The sequence below is a fragment of the Cornus florida genome, unplaced genomic scaffold (genome assembly GCF_030987335.1).
Source record: "Cornus florida cultivar Cherokee Brave unplaced genomic scaffold, ASM3098733v1 CherokeeBrave_3.0.0_Hap2_Chr01, whole genome shotgun sequence".
NCBI classification, from domain to species: Eukaryota; Viridiplantae; Streptophyta; class Magnoliopsida; order Cornales; family Cornaceae; genus Cornus; species Cornus florida.
The window spans coordinates 102530248-102544299 of NW_026775571.1; the positions used below are offsets into that span (position 1 = coordinate 102530248).

General features: G+C 37.3%; 1 protein-coding gene across 1 annotated transcript; it reads right to left on the minus strand.

The window, feature by feature from the left end:
• Positions 1 to 3735: 3735 nt before the first annotated feature.
• Positions 3736 to 12202, minus strand: LOC132279304 (LRR receptor-like serine/threonine-protein kinase FLS2). Its single transcript, XM_059781236.1, has 4 exons — positions 12103 to 12202; positions 7250 to 7393; positions 5462 to 6445; positions 3736 to 4004 (listed from the first exon to the last, which is right to left on the minus strand). Exons 1-4 carry the CDS (start codon positions 12200 to 12202, stop codon positions 3736 to 3738), a joined length of 1497 nt encoding a protein of 498 aa, XP_059637219.1.
• Positions 12203 to 14052: the final 1850 nt, after the last annotated feature.

Genomic DNA, 14052 nt, shown 5'->3' on the forward strand with positions numbered 1-14052 from the left:
CATGATGGACGACACACACTGCACCTTTGTAGTGAAGTCTTCTTCCTCTGGCGATAGCGAGTTGGAATGTAACCTGAATTACTGCATTGGGTAACGAGTCCTTTACCCAGGTTCAACTCTCCAGCAAATTCATCAGTTTGTTTTTTCTTGTAAATGTTTCCATTAACATAATGCCATAACTGTAAACATCACACCTTGTGGATACTAATCATTCCGTTCCATATTCTACATCAATCCAACAATATATACAACTCATTGCTTAATCTGATCACAGAAAGAAAGGCAATCTAGCCACATACAGTATAAACAGACAAGCAATCTTGTAACTAGTACATATCGTAGATGGATCAATCTAATTAATCTGATACAAATACCATCTACATACTGTTTTATCCACCAAAAACTAGCTTTAAATGTGCTTTCTCCATCGACGAGTAACCTCTAACAGTGAAGTTCTAGCATCATGGAAGAGGAGAGCTACCACAACCTGGATCAGTTAGCAAAATGATCAATCCTAGAAAGAAATACAATGACTACTTTTTTTATTTAATACAACTTTGATTTAGGTTAAGGATATTGACAACCTTAAACAAGACATTTACCACCAATAGCACACACTAGGAAACTACATGTGGTCCTGGTCAGTTAGGATATGCCATGTCACTAAGTATGTCATTTTTATTTAACATTTTCGTAACATGACACATATATTTTGATTGATCGAGACCACACGATCCCAAACCATCTAATAGCATAAGCAAACCTAAAGAAAGCGAGATTTAGAAAGAGAAAAAGAAAGAGAAGTTAGAGAAACACATAGTGAGTGGGAGTTAGAAAATATTAAAAAATAGAGAGTTGCACACGCGAGATAGAGTTAGAGACAGAAAATGAGAGTTGAGTAGATAAATGTATGGTAAATTAGACTGACTTTCCTTGATGTTTTGTCAAATTATACTCAAATGGAGGGTTCGGCCATTATTACTTTTGCCTCCCTTGTTACAGTAAACCAAGCTACAGATGTTAAATTTTATGTTAAAATGTCAATTATACCCATGTTTCATTAGGGCTATAAACGAGCTGAGCCGAGTCAAGTAATGGTGTGCTCGAGCTCAACTCGGTTAGGTAATAGGCTGCTTAAGCTCGGCTCGAGCTCGAGTCGAGCCTAGAAAATTTAGTTCGAGCTCGGCTCGGCTATGTTTGATGAGCTTCGAGCTGAGAGCTCGATAGCTCGTTTAATTTAATTTTATTATTATTATTTTTTTGTTGGTGGTACTTCACATCTATTCTAACAGATCTGGAACAAAATAAATAAATAAATAAATAAAAATTGAGAGAGAAATAGATTTGCATCAATAAAAAGAAAAAAGTTTGAGAGAAAAAGAGAAAGAAAGTGATTAATTTGGTCGAAAATTAAACTTACCAGAATTAATTTTGATGAAAGAAGTTGAGAGATGCACAGATCAATAGTAAACCCCAAAATTTATACTAAAAATTAGTTTGGATGAAAGAAGATTAATTGAAGAAAAGAAGGAGTTTTTGGGAGAGAGAAATGTGATTGGAAAAATGGTCCATTGGTAGCTATTGAAGTAGGTAATGAGAGTGAGAAGATAGAAAAGTGAAAAGATACTTTTGTATATATATATATACATGTACAAGTTTACATGAGAGAGAGAGAGAACAGATGGAGTCAACCTTAAACATAAAAGGGTTTATATATAAAGACAAGAAAGACATATTTGCATAATAACCACAAATTCTATATATAATTATAATCTGACCCCAACATAAATATATATCTACATATAAATGTGTTACATACTGTTAAACACTAATTGACTCTAGAAGAGGGGGTGAATAGAGTCAATGGGTAATTTTTAAAAATAATTTACAATTTCAACTAGAGATAAACAATTATACAATAATCAATTAAAATAGATGATAATTCAAAGCATAAATGTAAGAGAGATAGGGATAAAAAATTGCAAACAATGACACGGAGATTTTAGCGAGGTTCGGAAAAATTCTATTCCTCAGCTCAAGATCCCTCTTGAGACTTCCCAATCCACTAGAGCTTCTCCTTTATGGTGGAGAACGATGAGATTTCTTTTGAAGCAGGAGTGCGACCTTCACATGAAGCAAGCCCTTGCTTCTCTTTCTTGCTAGGAGAACACCCTTCTCCTAGGCTTCTTTTGGGTCATACCAACCCTTACAAGTATGTAAATAAAATACAAGATTGAATTTCTCACTCTCAAGATAGATTTACAATTGTAAGCTCACAACTAGAGTAAGTATATGAATGAAATGAAGCTCAAACTCTAGTATGATATGAGAGAATAAGAGATATGGAATGAGTAATCAAATGATTGCCTTGAATGCTCTAGAATGAAGTTCTTGAATGCTCTTTAAATTGCTCTCAATAGATATGTATGATAACACAAGCTGCAACTCTTATTGATAGAGTGAGGAGGTCAATATAGTTATTGGAGATGAGGTGTCAATAATCCAAGTTCGCAAGTAGCCGCTTGATTTGAAGTTGATTATGCATCGGTCAGCTGATGAAGCATCATCGATCGGCTGAAAGCCTTTCGTCAGCCGGTTGATCCCCATTCGTTGGTCGGCCGAAATGATTGTTAAAAGTTACTGCTCTTGGGACTTCATGAAACCTTCTTGTCGGTCGGCCGGTGAGTGTTCTTCAGTTGACTGATACATTTATATACTCTGTGAAACCCTAATCGGTTGGTTGAACCATCATATTCAGTTGGCCGAAATGTCTCTTGGCCAAAATAAATCTCTCTGTTATGGATCTTGTGAGCCTTCATCCTCCTCCTCTGCTTCAAGGTTATATAAACAATATATGATGCCATTTAAATCATGATCCTAGGATGTGTGAGGTTCATGACATTCATACAGTAATTTAACATTTGAATCTATGGCACTCCCCAAACCTATCTACCCATTTGAATTGCCACTTTTGATTACTTATCTTCTCCATGTTTCACCTTTGAAGTTTGGAAGTGAATGACTTGTTTTTCTTTTGTCTTTGGAGCACGTAAAATGTATCACGCTTGGCTTTACCTTTCCTTGTTTTCCATTTCACTTTTAGACTTCCTGTTATATGTTCTCAAGGCAAATGTTAGTCCTTAAAACACAATTAATGTTTTGTGATTGTCAAAATTGGTCTTAGGGTTAACAATCTTCCCCTTTTTGATGATGACAAAACACTGATGTGTTTTAGAAATAAGTGGAGTTACATTTAAACATGCTCCCCCTATCATTATGCTCATTTGTTCTTCATAGCAGGTAATTAAAGACAATTTAAGATTGCAATTGGGAATAGGCATTTTTCATATAAGTCTCCCCCTATTTTTATGCATTGTATATAAAATTTACAGATAGGTATATCTAGAGAATCATATAGAGACCAACATTGACATTTAGAAAATGAATACAATAGTCATGAACTGTGTCAGCAAAATAAATAGTTTGTCCAAAGTCAAAATAGACGGTCTATCCAAAATCAACATAAACAGTCTATCCAAAATAATCCTGTGTCAACAACTAGAAACTATCAACAACACATCAACATAACTTCAGCCAAACACCACCAAAATAAACCAATTGTCAACAAACATTAACTACATTTTCTCCCCCTTTTTTTCATCCTCAAAAATAAAACATAGCATAGAGAGGCAAAATAAAAACTGAAAAATAAAGGAAAGTAAGTCGTAGAAATCATCAATAGGGAGGAAGATCGGCAGCCATACGCAGTTCCTCGAGATTCGTCTTGATGGAGTCGACATCACCCTCAATAGTGTCTATACAGTAGGCCAAATCATTGACTTTAGATTCAGTCCGGCAAGAGATGTTGATATGCTCATGTAGAAGAGCATTTTGCTGCGTGAGGAGCTCGAGAATAGCAGGATCGGTCTGTGGAGGTGGCATAGGGATAGGAGGATCAACTGGAGGAGGGTCATCATGATCATCATCCTCATGGATAGCAGGGGCTGGAATATTAGGAAGGACAAGAAAGTCCCCATTGTCTCAAAGCTCTCCCCTTTCTAAAGCTTCATCCAAGCCCTCTCAATAGGATTGTACCAATGCCCTTCACTGTCCATCTTAAACCCCATTAACCCAAGAGTGGTCGATTTAAGTTTGTTTCGAGGCCCCTGACTCATTTTCACTTCACGATTAACGAATAGCCCCTTTGCTAGAAAGATGCAACTCAATGGCATGGCATAAAAGAGATACTTATCTTCACTTTGTTGGTAGTCAAGGATATGATGAAACATAAGAAAAATGAGATTAAAATTCTTACCATTAAGGATGCACCAAATGAGAAAGGCCTCCATATCTAAGACATCCGAGTGACCTCCGAATTATAGAAGGATGTTATACATGATGATGTTGTAAATGACCCGAGCTTCCAAAGTAAGCTGTTTGGCGTGAACTTTTTGAGTATTTGTGATCCACTTATTGTAGCTCATTTGTCGTACGGCCTCAAGCTCATTGAATCCCTCCCCTTGATACCATGTGAATGTGGTAAAGTATTTGATGGAGCCTTCAGGCAAGTCAAGAATGGAGTGAATGGTAGGAATGTCTAGGGTGAAGGAAGTACCCCCAACAAAAGACTCCATTTTCAGAGAATGTGGAATTCTTTCAAGATGTGTATAAAAGAGACGACCTAAGCGAGGGTAGAATGAGACATCCATAGATACATATTTTCCCAATCCTATGGCATCAAAGAGTTCGTAAATGTTGAGATGAAGAGCCTCACATTCAGATTTAGATAAAACTTTCCCAAAGGCAACTTTTCTATGAAGGAAATTAGTATCATATAGATTTTTCTTGGTTGGGTTTTTGAAAAGAGCAAGGTTGGACACTGGCAAGGACTCGGTGTTACTAGCCTCGGTTTGTTAAGTATGGCTATCTTTCTTTCGTTTGGTAAGTGGGTCAAAACAAAATAAATACCAATAGCACTGATGCAAATATTGAGAATATAGACATCTAATAATTAATTACATAACTATCCAAAGTGTCGATCTAAGGATCCCGAGGTATCCGCCGAACAAATCAAAGTAATTATTAATTAATAAAAAAGTCTATACTTCTCTCATGCTTGAGAGTCAAAAGTCATGACTGTGATAGAGAGCAATTGCATACGACAGCTCTCGCAATATATCTCAGTCTATTGTGAACTCGGTTTAAGTCTTAACTAATTAAATGTCCATCCATAATTACAGACTTTAAACCATTTATGATTACTAATTTATATCATAGTATTAATTGTCATTACATACATATATAAATATATTTTGTAATCAAGCGGACACAATCAATTCCATAAAGAATCGAAAAATGATACATTCCATTCCCCAATTGTATAATGCTTTAATAATAATATTCAGATAAGAAACCATGACTTTTACAATCCTAAATTAGAATTTGCTATGCTAGGGCACACATATCCTAACAGGGATATCATGAGTGAATTGATTCATTGAAAGATCAATCAGGTTCACTACCTTTAAACTTCCAATCTCCGGAGGTAGATGACCACTTAGAGAATTCGCGGATAAGTTCAACCGCAGAAGATCTTTGAGGTTCCACATACTTGTTGGTAAGCTGGAATTTAATCTGTTGGAATCCAGATATAGATATCTTAAAGAAGTAACATTCCCCAAGCAAGCAGGGATGGGACCAAACAGAGTATTTTCACTCAAAGCTAACTCACCCAAGTTGAGTAAATGGCAGATCTCATCAGGAATGGTTCCTTGTATTTGATTGTAATCAAGATGCAATCTTTGAATCTTGTTTAACCCTTTGATGGTTGTCGGAATAAGCCCAGTCAAATGATTGCCATCTAAATACAAGGATGTCAAATTGCTTAAATTACCAATGTCACTAGGAATGCTGCCCACAATTCCACGGTTGGTTGCAACAAACATTTCGAGAGAAGTGGAGAGATTTCCAATGGACACCGGAAGACTGCCCTTTAGAGGATTACAATTGATTGTCAATGTTCTTAAGCGTCTGCAGTTTGTCAAGGGAGTGAGGAAGCTCAGTTCCGGAGATGAAGATTCAGTGGTGAAGTTGTTCAGTGAAAGGCCTAGAGACTCGAATTGTACCAAGTTACCAAGTGAGTGAGGAATTGAACCAGTGAAGGAGTTGGAGACGAGTGATAAAAGAGTGAGCTTTGTGGCATTTGATATGGAGGGGGGAAGAGTTCCACTAAAGTAATTTTCTTCGAGATAGAGCCCTTCGAGATTGGGTAGTGTATGACCTATGCTTGATGGAAGATTGCCTGAAAGGTCATTAGCCACTAATGAGAGCACTCGTAGTGTTGAGATGTTGAAGATTGTTGCTGGAGTTGGACCTTTAAAGCTATTGAAATGTAATACTAAACGCTCCATATTGCGAAGGTTGCCAATCTCTTGTGGTATTACACCTGCCATAATGCAAAAAATAAATACATAATAAATAAATAAAGATTAAGTGTTGTTTATTAGAATTCAATTCTGTGGATTAGACAAGTTTAACCAAACACCATGAACAGACAGTAAGATATAATCACTAAACAAACAGAAAAGGTGTTGGCTCTATTGTTTTCGTCTTCTTGTTCTTCTTTTCTTTATTTTTTTTTTTTTAATGGAGCCTTGTACGTAATAGATAAGATTCAAGTCAACTCCATATATCTCTCAACGCTGTTGTATATATTTTAAAGTGGAATTCAATCTTAGTTATAAGAGTTAGTTTTGGACTCGTAACTTACTGCTTTGAATTTCATGTATTTTGTATCTATATATTGACTGAATGAATGAGAAGCCAAGTGGGCTATTCTTCTCCTATGTTTATCTGTTAGTATGTTCTGTGGTGCTATGTTTTCTTGAGTTTATTTTATCTGCCTTCTGCTCGGGCTCATTTTTGTTAATATAAATAAAAAAGAAAAAATGATAATGTGTCTGAAAATAAAAGTCAGTTTTTCCTTTATTTTTTATCTTTTATTTATTTAAGTAAGAAATGACATCAGGCATAATGACTGAAGTCTTTTCCTACTCACATAAATGCAAAATTATATACATTTGACTTATATAAATATAGTTGGATAAATCTCACTTTCTAACCCCTAACTCAAAAACAAATCCATGAAAATTTATTTGCAAAAAATAAATAAAAAAACAAAAAGGAATATGTTTTGGTGTAAGAAAAGGTAACCACATGTGCAAAAATAAAAGGAAGAAGGAAATTATACCTGTTAAGCTATTGTTGCCAAAATCAAGCAGTTTAAGAGAAATGATACTGAAAATAGAAGATGGCATGTGACCAATGAGTCCCGCTTGCCCTACATTTAATTCCTCTAGATTAACAAGGTTACCAATCTCCCGAGGAATTTCACCTGCAAAAAAATTTACCCTTGGTAATAAATTTTCATTGTGTTTGGCTCAGATAAATATTCTTTTTCTTTAAAATTTGTCATTATAAAAAATTTGCAGTTTTGTGGTATTATTCTTCGGATGTTCAAAGTAAAAAATTAAGGATTCGTGTTCACACAGGAAATAAAGTGGATGAGTTTTTTTGCTAAGATAAATAAATAATACTAATAATTTATAATAATAATATAGGTAAAGTGCAAAAAATCCTCCTGAATTATTGACATTTTGCAACTAACCCCCCTGAACTAAAGATTGTCTCCCTAAACTATTGATTTGTTACAATTAAGGACAAATCCATCACAAAAGACTATTTTACCCTTTGTTATTAAATTTGATATTTCTTATTAAATTACTTTTTTTTATTATATTTTCTCTTATTTAAATATTAATTATACCATTTACCTTAATTTTATCATTAGTATCAATTGATTATAAAAATGGAAAGAAAATAAATTTGTAGCTATCATTTTCTAAAATGATTAACTTATTATAATAAAACTTATTATACTCACTTTAAAAAAAAAAATAGTATAAAAAAGAATCTTCTTTTTCAAACAATATTCATGAAAAATTAATAAATTACGTAAATAAAAAATATCTTCTTTTTAATGCAATATATTCATGAAAATTAAGAAATTACTTAAATTGTTTCAAAATTCTCTATTTAAAATTTTTATTTAAATAATTAATTTAAAAATTAATGGCAAACTTGTGTAAATTTAATGGATAATATTTCATCAAATTAGTATGAATTTTTTTCATAATTTATTTTATGAAGAAAAATATATCAAGTGTAATTTAAAAAAAAATAGTATTATGGTCAGTTAATGAAAAGTAGGTAAGACAATGGGGCATTTGCAACTAAATGTGATAGTTTAGGGGGTTTTATGCACAAAACATAGTTCAGGGAGATTATTTGCAAATTTAGATATAGCTGATGGGTTTTTTTTTCACTTTACCCTAATATATAAATAATCCTTGTCCAAAAAAAAAAAACATAATAATATATAATAAAAATAATAATTTATGATAATAATATATAATAGAACTAAACTGAAATATCAGTAAAGTTTTTGTATGTACCATTCAAGTAGTTAGCACTAAGATACAACTTCTTAAGCACTGTTGAGTTGCAAATCTCTCTAGGAAAGGGTCCCCTGAATCTATTGACGTCCAACCTTAAAATCTGAAGTTCTGAGCATTTAGATAGACTTGACGGAATTCAGCCATTAAACTCGTTAAGAAATAGATTAAGCACTTCCAGTTTTGGATGCTAATTGCACAGATCCACAGGAAGATTACCAGACAAGCCATTTCTTGACAGATTATTTACTCGCAGCGATGACATGTTGAAGATTGTGGGTGGTATGGAGCCTGAAATATAATTGTTGAGGCTGAAATTCGCGCAGTCCGATACGATACCGTTTTCCTGCAAGGAAGAGAGGAAAAGATCGATGAACCTTGACGGCACCGGTGTGGTGCCTGCCAAGAGCTCTCCGACGATCAAATTAGTCACGAAGGTCTAAAAAGAAGGCAGGGATTAATAATAGTTTTTACGTCGTACCTTCTTTAATGGCTTGGTGCCCTATTTATGGCTATCGATTGGAATGAAAATCGTTCTGCCGATATCGATGGTTGATCGTATCTTCCGCTTGTGCGAAATCATAGGAGATTTGTTGTCAGATTTGTCAGGGATATGATTTAATCCTTTTGACCTCATTCAGTTATAATAGGATTATTCTTACCTGTTGAACCACGTCAGATTTCATTATCAAATCCTTGATAATGAAATCTAATCAATCTTATCGAGGGTAGGGTAGGTTTATATTTTTCCCTATCAGTTGCCCTCCATTTCCAAGCTTACACGTCTAGCTTTGGGAATGTAATAAACAATAATTTTTTTTTTTTTTTTTTAACCCTTGTGAACAGTACCCGCGGGTACTATTCACGTGAATAGTAACTCAGGATTTTTTTTTTCAACCCCTGTGAACAGTACCCGCGGGTACTATTCCCGCGGGCACTATTCACGTGAATAGTAACTCAGGAATTTTTTTTTTTGGCACCCAAGGGAACAGTACCCTCAGGTACTGTTCATGAATAGTATTTTTTATTTTTTTGGCACCCGAGGGAACAGTACTCTTCCTTTGATAAGGGAATAAATTGTATGAGTTTCACTCCTTAATAAGGGAATTGAATTTTACGAGTTTTACTCAGCTCGTCCCTTTAGTAAGTGAATTGAACTTTACGAGTTTTACTCAGCTCACCTCTTTAATAAAGGATTTTTATTTACTATCCCTTATTGTAAGGGGATATTAATTACGGGATTCATCCAACCCGGGTCCTTATAGTACAGGACATTCATTTATTATCCCTTATATTACGGGGATATGGATTACGGGATTCATTCAGCCCGGGTCCTGATAATACATGATACTTATCCCCTATAGTCCGGGGATATGGATGATGGAATTCATTCAGGCCGGGTCCTTGTAATATAGGACACTCATTTACTATTCCCTTATAGTACGGGGATAAGGATTACGGGATTCACTCAGCCCGGGTCCTTGTAATACAGGACACTCATTTACTACCCCTTATAGTACGGGAATACGGATTATGGGATTCACTCAGCCCGGGTCCTTGTAATACAGGACACTCATTTACTATCCCTTATAGTATGGGAATACTGCACGTATAAACTAAAAGGAATTTTATTAAAGACCGTCATTGCATCAAGTCTTATTAAAAACAAAATAACACGTGATGGAGTTACCCTCCATTTAAAATGATTAACTAAGATGCCCCCAGTCTTTATTGTGAATGACTTGATAAGGCTAATTCCAGGCGTGAGACAATTTCTAGTCGGTATACTCATCTGAGTCATTCTCATGATATGTGCTGTCGCTTTGGCTGAAGAACGATTTCTTATATTTGGTATTATTTTCATCCCTGGCAAGAGGGGCTGGCCTCTTCTTGTCCTCTCCTTCCTTCCGTGCACTCATGGTGTCTTCAGCGTTGATGTGTTTTTGCGCTCTGACCAGCAACTCTATCATGCTGGTGGGAGGTTCTTTTGATAAGGAGAATAAGAATCTGGAGGTTTGGAGTCCTCCTATGAAAACGGTCAAAGCTACCTTGTCGTCCACCTCTTCTACCTGCAACATCTCTGCGTTGAATCTGGTTATGTATTCCCGAATCGACTCTTCTTTTTATTTCTCCACGGTAAACAGGTAGGTAACCGGCCTCCTATGCCTCTAACCTGCAATGAAGTAGCTCACAAACTGCTTACTCAATTCTTCGAAGGTGTTGATGGTTCCTGGCTTCAACTTGTTGAACCAAACTCTCGCTGATCCCTTAAGTGTAGTGGGAAAAGCTCGGCACATGATTTCATCTGGCACAGCGTGTAAATGCATAAGAGCTTGAAAAGTTTCCAAGTGATCGAGGGGATCTTTGGTCCCATCGAAGCTTTCGAACGAGGGTATCCTGAATTTGCTAGGTAGTAGACATTTCATAACGGCGGGGCTGAAAGGCAGGTTGGTCCTTTGTACCAAGTCATTTACGGCGGCAAGACCTTTCCCTTTCATAGCCTGCATTACATCTTCCATTTTCCCCTTGAGATCCTTGATCTGTAAGTCGAGATGGGTAACTTTCTTTGTTTTTTCCTTAAGACAAAAGGCTATGCTTTCAGGAGGTCGGGAACTCCGTGGGAGAGATGGGTGAACCACCTCTCTATGTCGGGTTCCCACCTGGCTTAGTTCCACTTCAGTCTTATTTTGGGGGGGGGGGGGGGGGTGATTATCCTTCTCTTCAAGATTCCCATTACCTCCGTTTGGATTTGAGAGATCTTGTCCTGGAAAGTTTTGTTGAACCGGTGGAACAAAGTGCTATAAGAGCGTTGCATTTTGCTGGATCAACTGGTTCATACCCTGACTCAGAGTTTGAACCTGCAGTTCCAACGCTGCAAGCCGTGCCTGGTCGTTTGGGACGTCCAGGTTTTCACCCGACTCTACCCTTTAACCAGATCCCTGCGACGGTGTTCCTTCGGTAACCATACCGGATTGTAAACGTATATACCCAACGAGTAATTAATTAATTCAAGGAAATCGTCGTTCCCACAGACGACGCCAACTGTTGAGGCTAAAATTCGCGCAGTCCGATACGATACCGTTTTCCTGCAAGGAAGAAAGAAGATCGATGAACCTTGACGGCACCGGTGTGGTGCCTGCCAAGAGCTCTCCGACGATCAAATTAGTCATAGAGGTCTACAAAAAAGGCAGGGATTAATAATAGTTTTTACATCGTACCTTCTTTAATGGCTTGGTGCCCTATTTATGGCTGTCGATTGGAATCAAAATCGTTTCGCTGATATCGATGGTTGATCTTATCTTCCACTTGTGCGAAATCATAGGAGATTTGTTGCCAGATTTGTCGGGGATATGGTTTAATCATTTTAAACCTATTCAGTTATAATAGGATTATTCTTACCTGTTGAACCACGTCAGATTTCATTATCCTTGATAATGAAATCTAATCAATCTTATCGAGGATAGGGTAGGTTTACATTTTTCCCTATCAGTAATATATAAATTAATCATTTTCCATGTATAAAATTCATCTATATATATATATATATATATCTATATATATAGCTTTAACCATGCATATAATATGGTACCTGTAAAGCTATTGCTAGTAAGAAGCAAATACTGAAGTTGAGCCAAGGCACCCAACCACGATGGTACTCCTCCGGTAAGTTGGTTGGACACAAAATTCATGAATTTCAATCGACCGCAGATGAGTTAATTCATTTGGTAGATAGGCACTGAAATTGTTGTTACTGAGGTCGAGTGAAACGAGAAACGAGAGATTACCCAGGTGAAGATGCAAGGAATTCATTTCCATTTTCTCTCTCTAGAATTCTTACACTTCAACAGAATAATCCCCTTCTCTATCCATTACTTCTCATATTTATAGATACTTACAAACACTAATGGACTGCTAGATCTGGACCCGTTCCTCTGTGGGTTTTGGTCATCTTTGATGGGCTATTCGCGTTCGGCCCATATGGCAGTGTTTCTTTATGGGCTGAACCCAGCTGCTCGGACCGGATGCCATGTTCGCGGGTCATATCCGGCCCATGTCACTTCTGGCCTCCTCAACTGCCCCCATAATTACTCCCTATTTAATAAAGGGATAATTATCAAAGGCGTCTCATCATGACGTTGACGGCTCGAGAAACTCTTATGGGGGAATGGGCGGTCGGATCCGGAATCAATGTTCCGGGATTCGATAAACTTCTCGCCTCCCTGACGCTTCGGCCCTCGGGTCCACTTCGTCTTTATAAGGCTCTAGAAAGCCACTTCATGCCTTTTTACCGTCTCCATCTCTCTCCATCATCAGTCAAATCTCTCGCTCATCTTTTTAGAACAGTGCTAAATTTCATCCGGTGAAATTCTTCAAAAGTCGTTCTTCCAGCGATCTTGCAGTGATCTTTGCTGCTTTCTACCCCAGAGGTTAGTCTTGTTCCTTTTTACTTTCGGTAGACTTCTTTTTACTCTTTTAGATCCTTCATTCGCTTTCACCATGGTTGTAGATCTAGATGTTCTTCGTATGAGACTTAGACTTCCTGACAACATCCAAGTTAGGGTTTGCCCTAGAGATGTTAATATTATGACCGGTGCCGGCCTTCTTCCCGGCGAGGTTTTATTTACTAACCTTCAACTGAATGTCGTTAGGTTCCCTCTGCATCCCTTCTTTAACTATGTTTTCAATAGACTGGGGATATCCCCTCTGCAGGTAAACCCAAATTTCCTTAGAATCATATCTATTATGTTACTACTGATTCGTGACAGAGGTCTGGATCTTGACCTCATAGATCTTCTTCTTTGCTATAAGGTCAGTAAGATCCGGACTGAAGAGCCATTCTACCACCTTTACCCGATCGACAAGATGTCCATATGTACGGATACAATCAAATTCGAAAAGGGTTGGAGGGATAACATTGTGGGTGTTAGTGGGGCCTAGTCTTCACCGGCTGCAGAGGATTACCCAATCCCGAGCGCCTTTGGCGTCTGTTCTGTCTCCTCGTATAAGAAATTCAAATCTCATAAAAATGATTGTCCCTGCGAAACATGTGTTCCTTACTTTTGTACTTTCTTATGTCGCTCCTTAGGCATACCTTGTGATGACTTGAGCTACAGTGTTTGCAGGGATAGGAGTAATTACTTGAAGAAATACGTTCTGAACGATATTCCTTCTTGCTCAGACCTCCTCACTTCAGACAACCTTCTAGCGCTCTCATCCCTCGGCTATACAATGAGGAGGCTTCAGATTCCTTCCTTTGGTAGGAGGAAAAATCCTCCCCAAGCCACTACTGCCGCTGGAGCAACCTCCTCTCCCGCATCAGCCTCTTCTTCAGCCACCATCTCTGACACTATCCCAAGTGTGGTGGCTATTATCCTGTTGTTAACACCCCTGCTACCAACTTGAGCACATCTCCACAGATCACTACTACCCCTGCTGCTGCTGGGGGTGTTCGGGACAAAGAGCGAGGCAAAAGACCTCATCCTGACGGTGGAGTCAACCTCGAGGAGGAATCTCTTACAAGGAGGACCCGAGTTTCTGG

Coding starts and splice junctions, on each gene's coding strand:
- LOC132279304 (XM_059781236.1), bottom strand. CDS start 12,202: ATGAATTTTGTGTCCAACCAACTTACCGGAGGAGTACCATCGTGGTTG. Junction 6,446..7,249: donor TGGCAACAATAGCTTAACAG/GTATAATTTCCT, acceptor GCATTATGGCAG/GTGTAATACCACAAGAGATT. Junction 4,005..5,461: donor TGATATCCCTGTTAGGATAT/GTGTGCCCTAGC, acceptor CTAATATTCCAG/CCCCTGCTATCCATGAGGAT.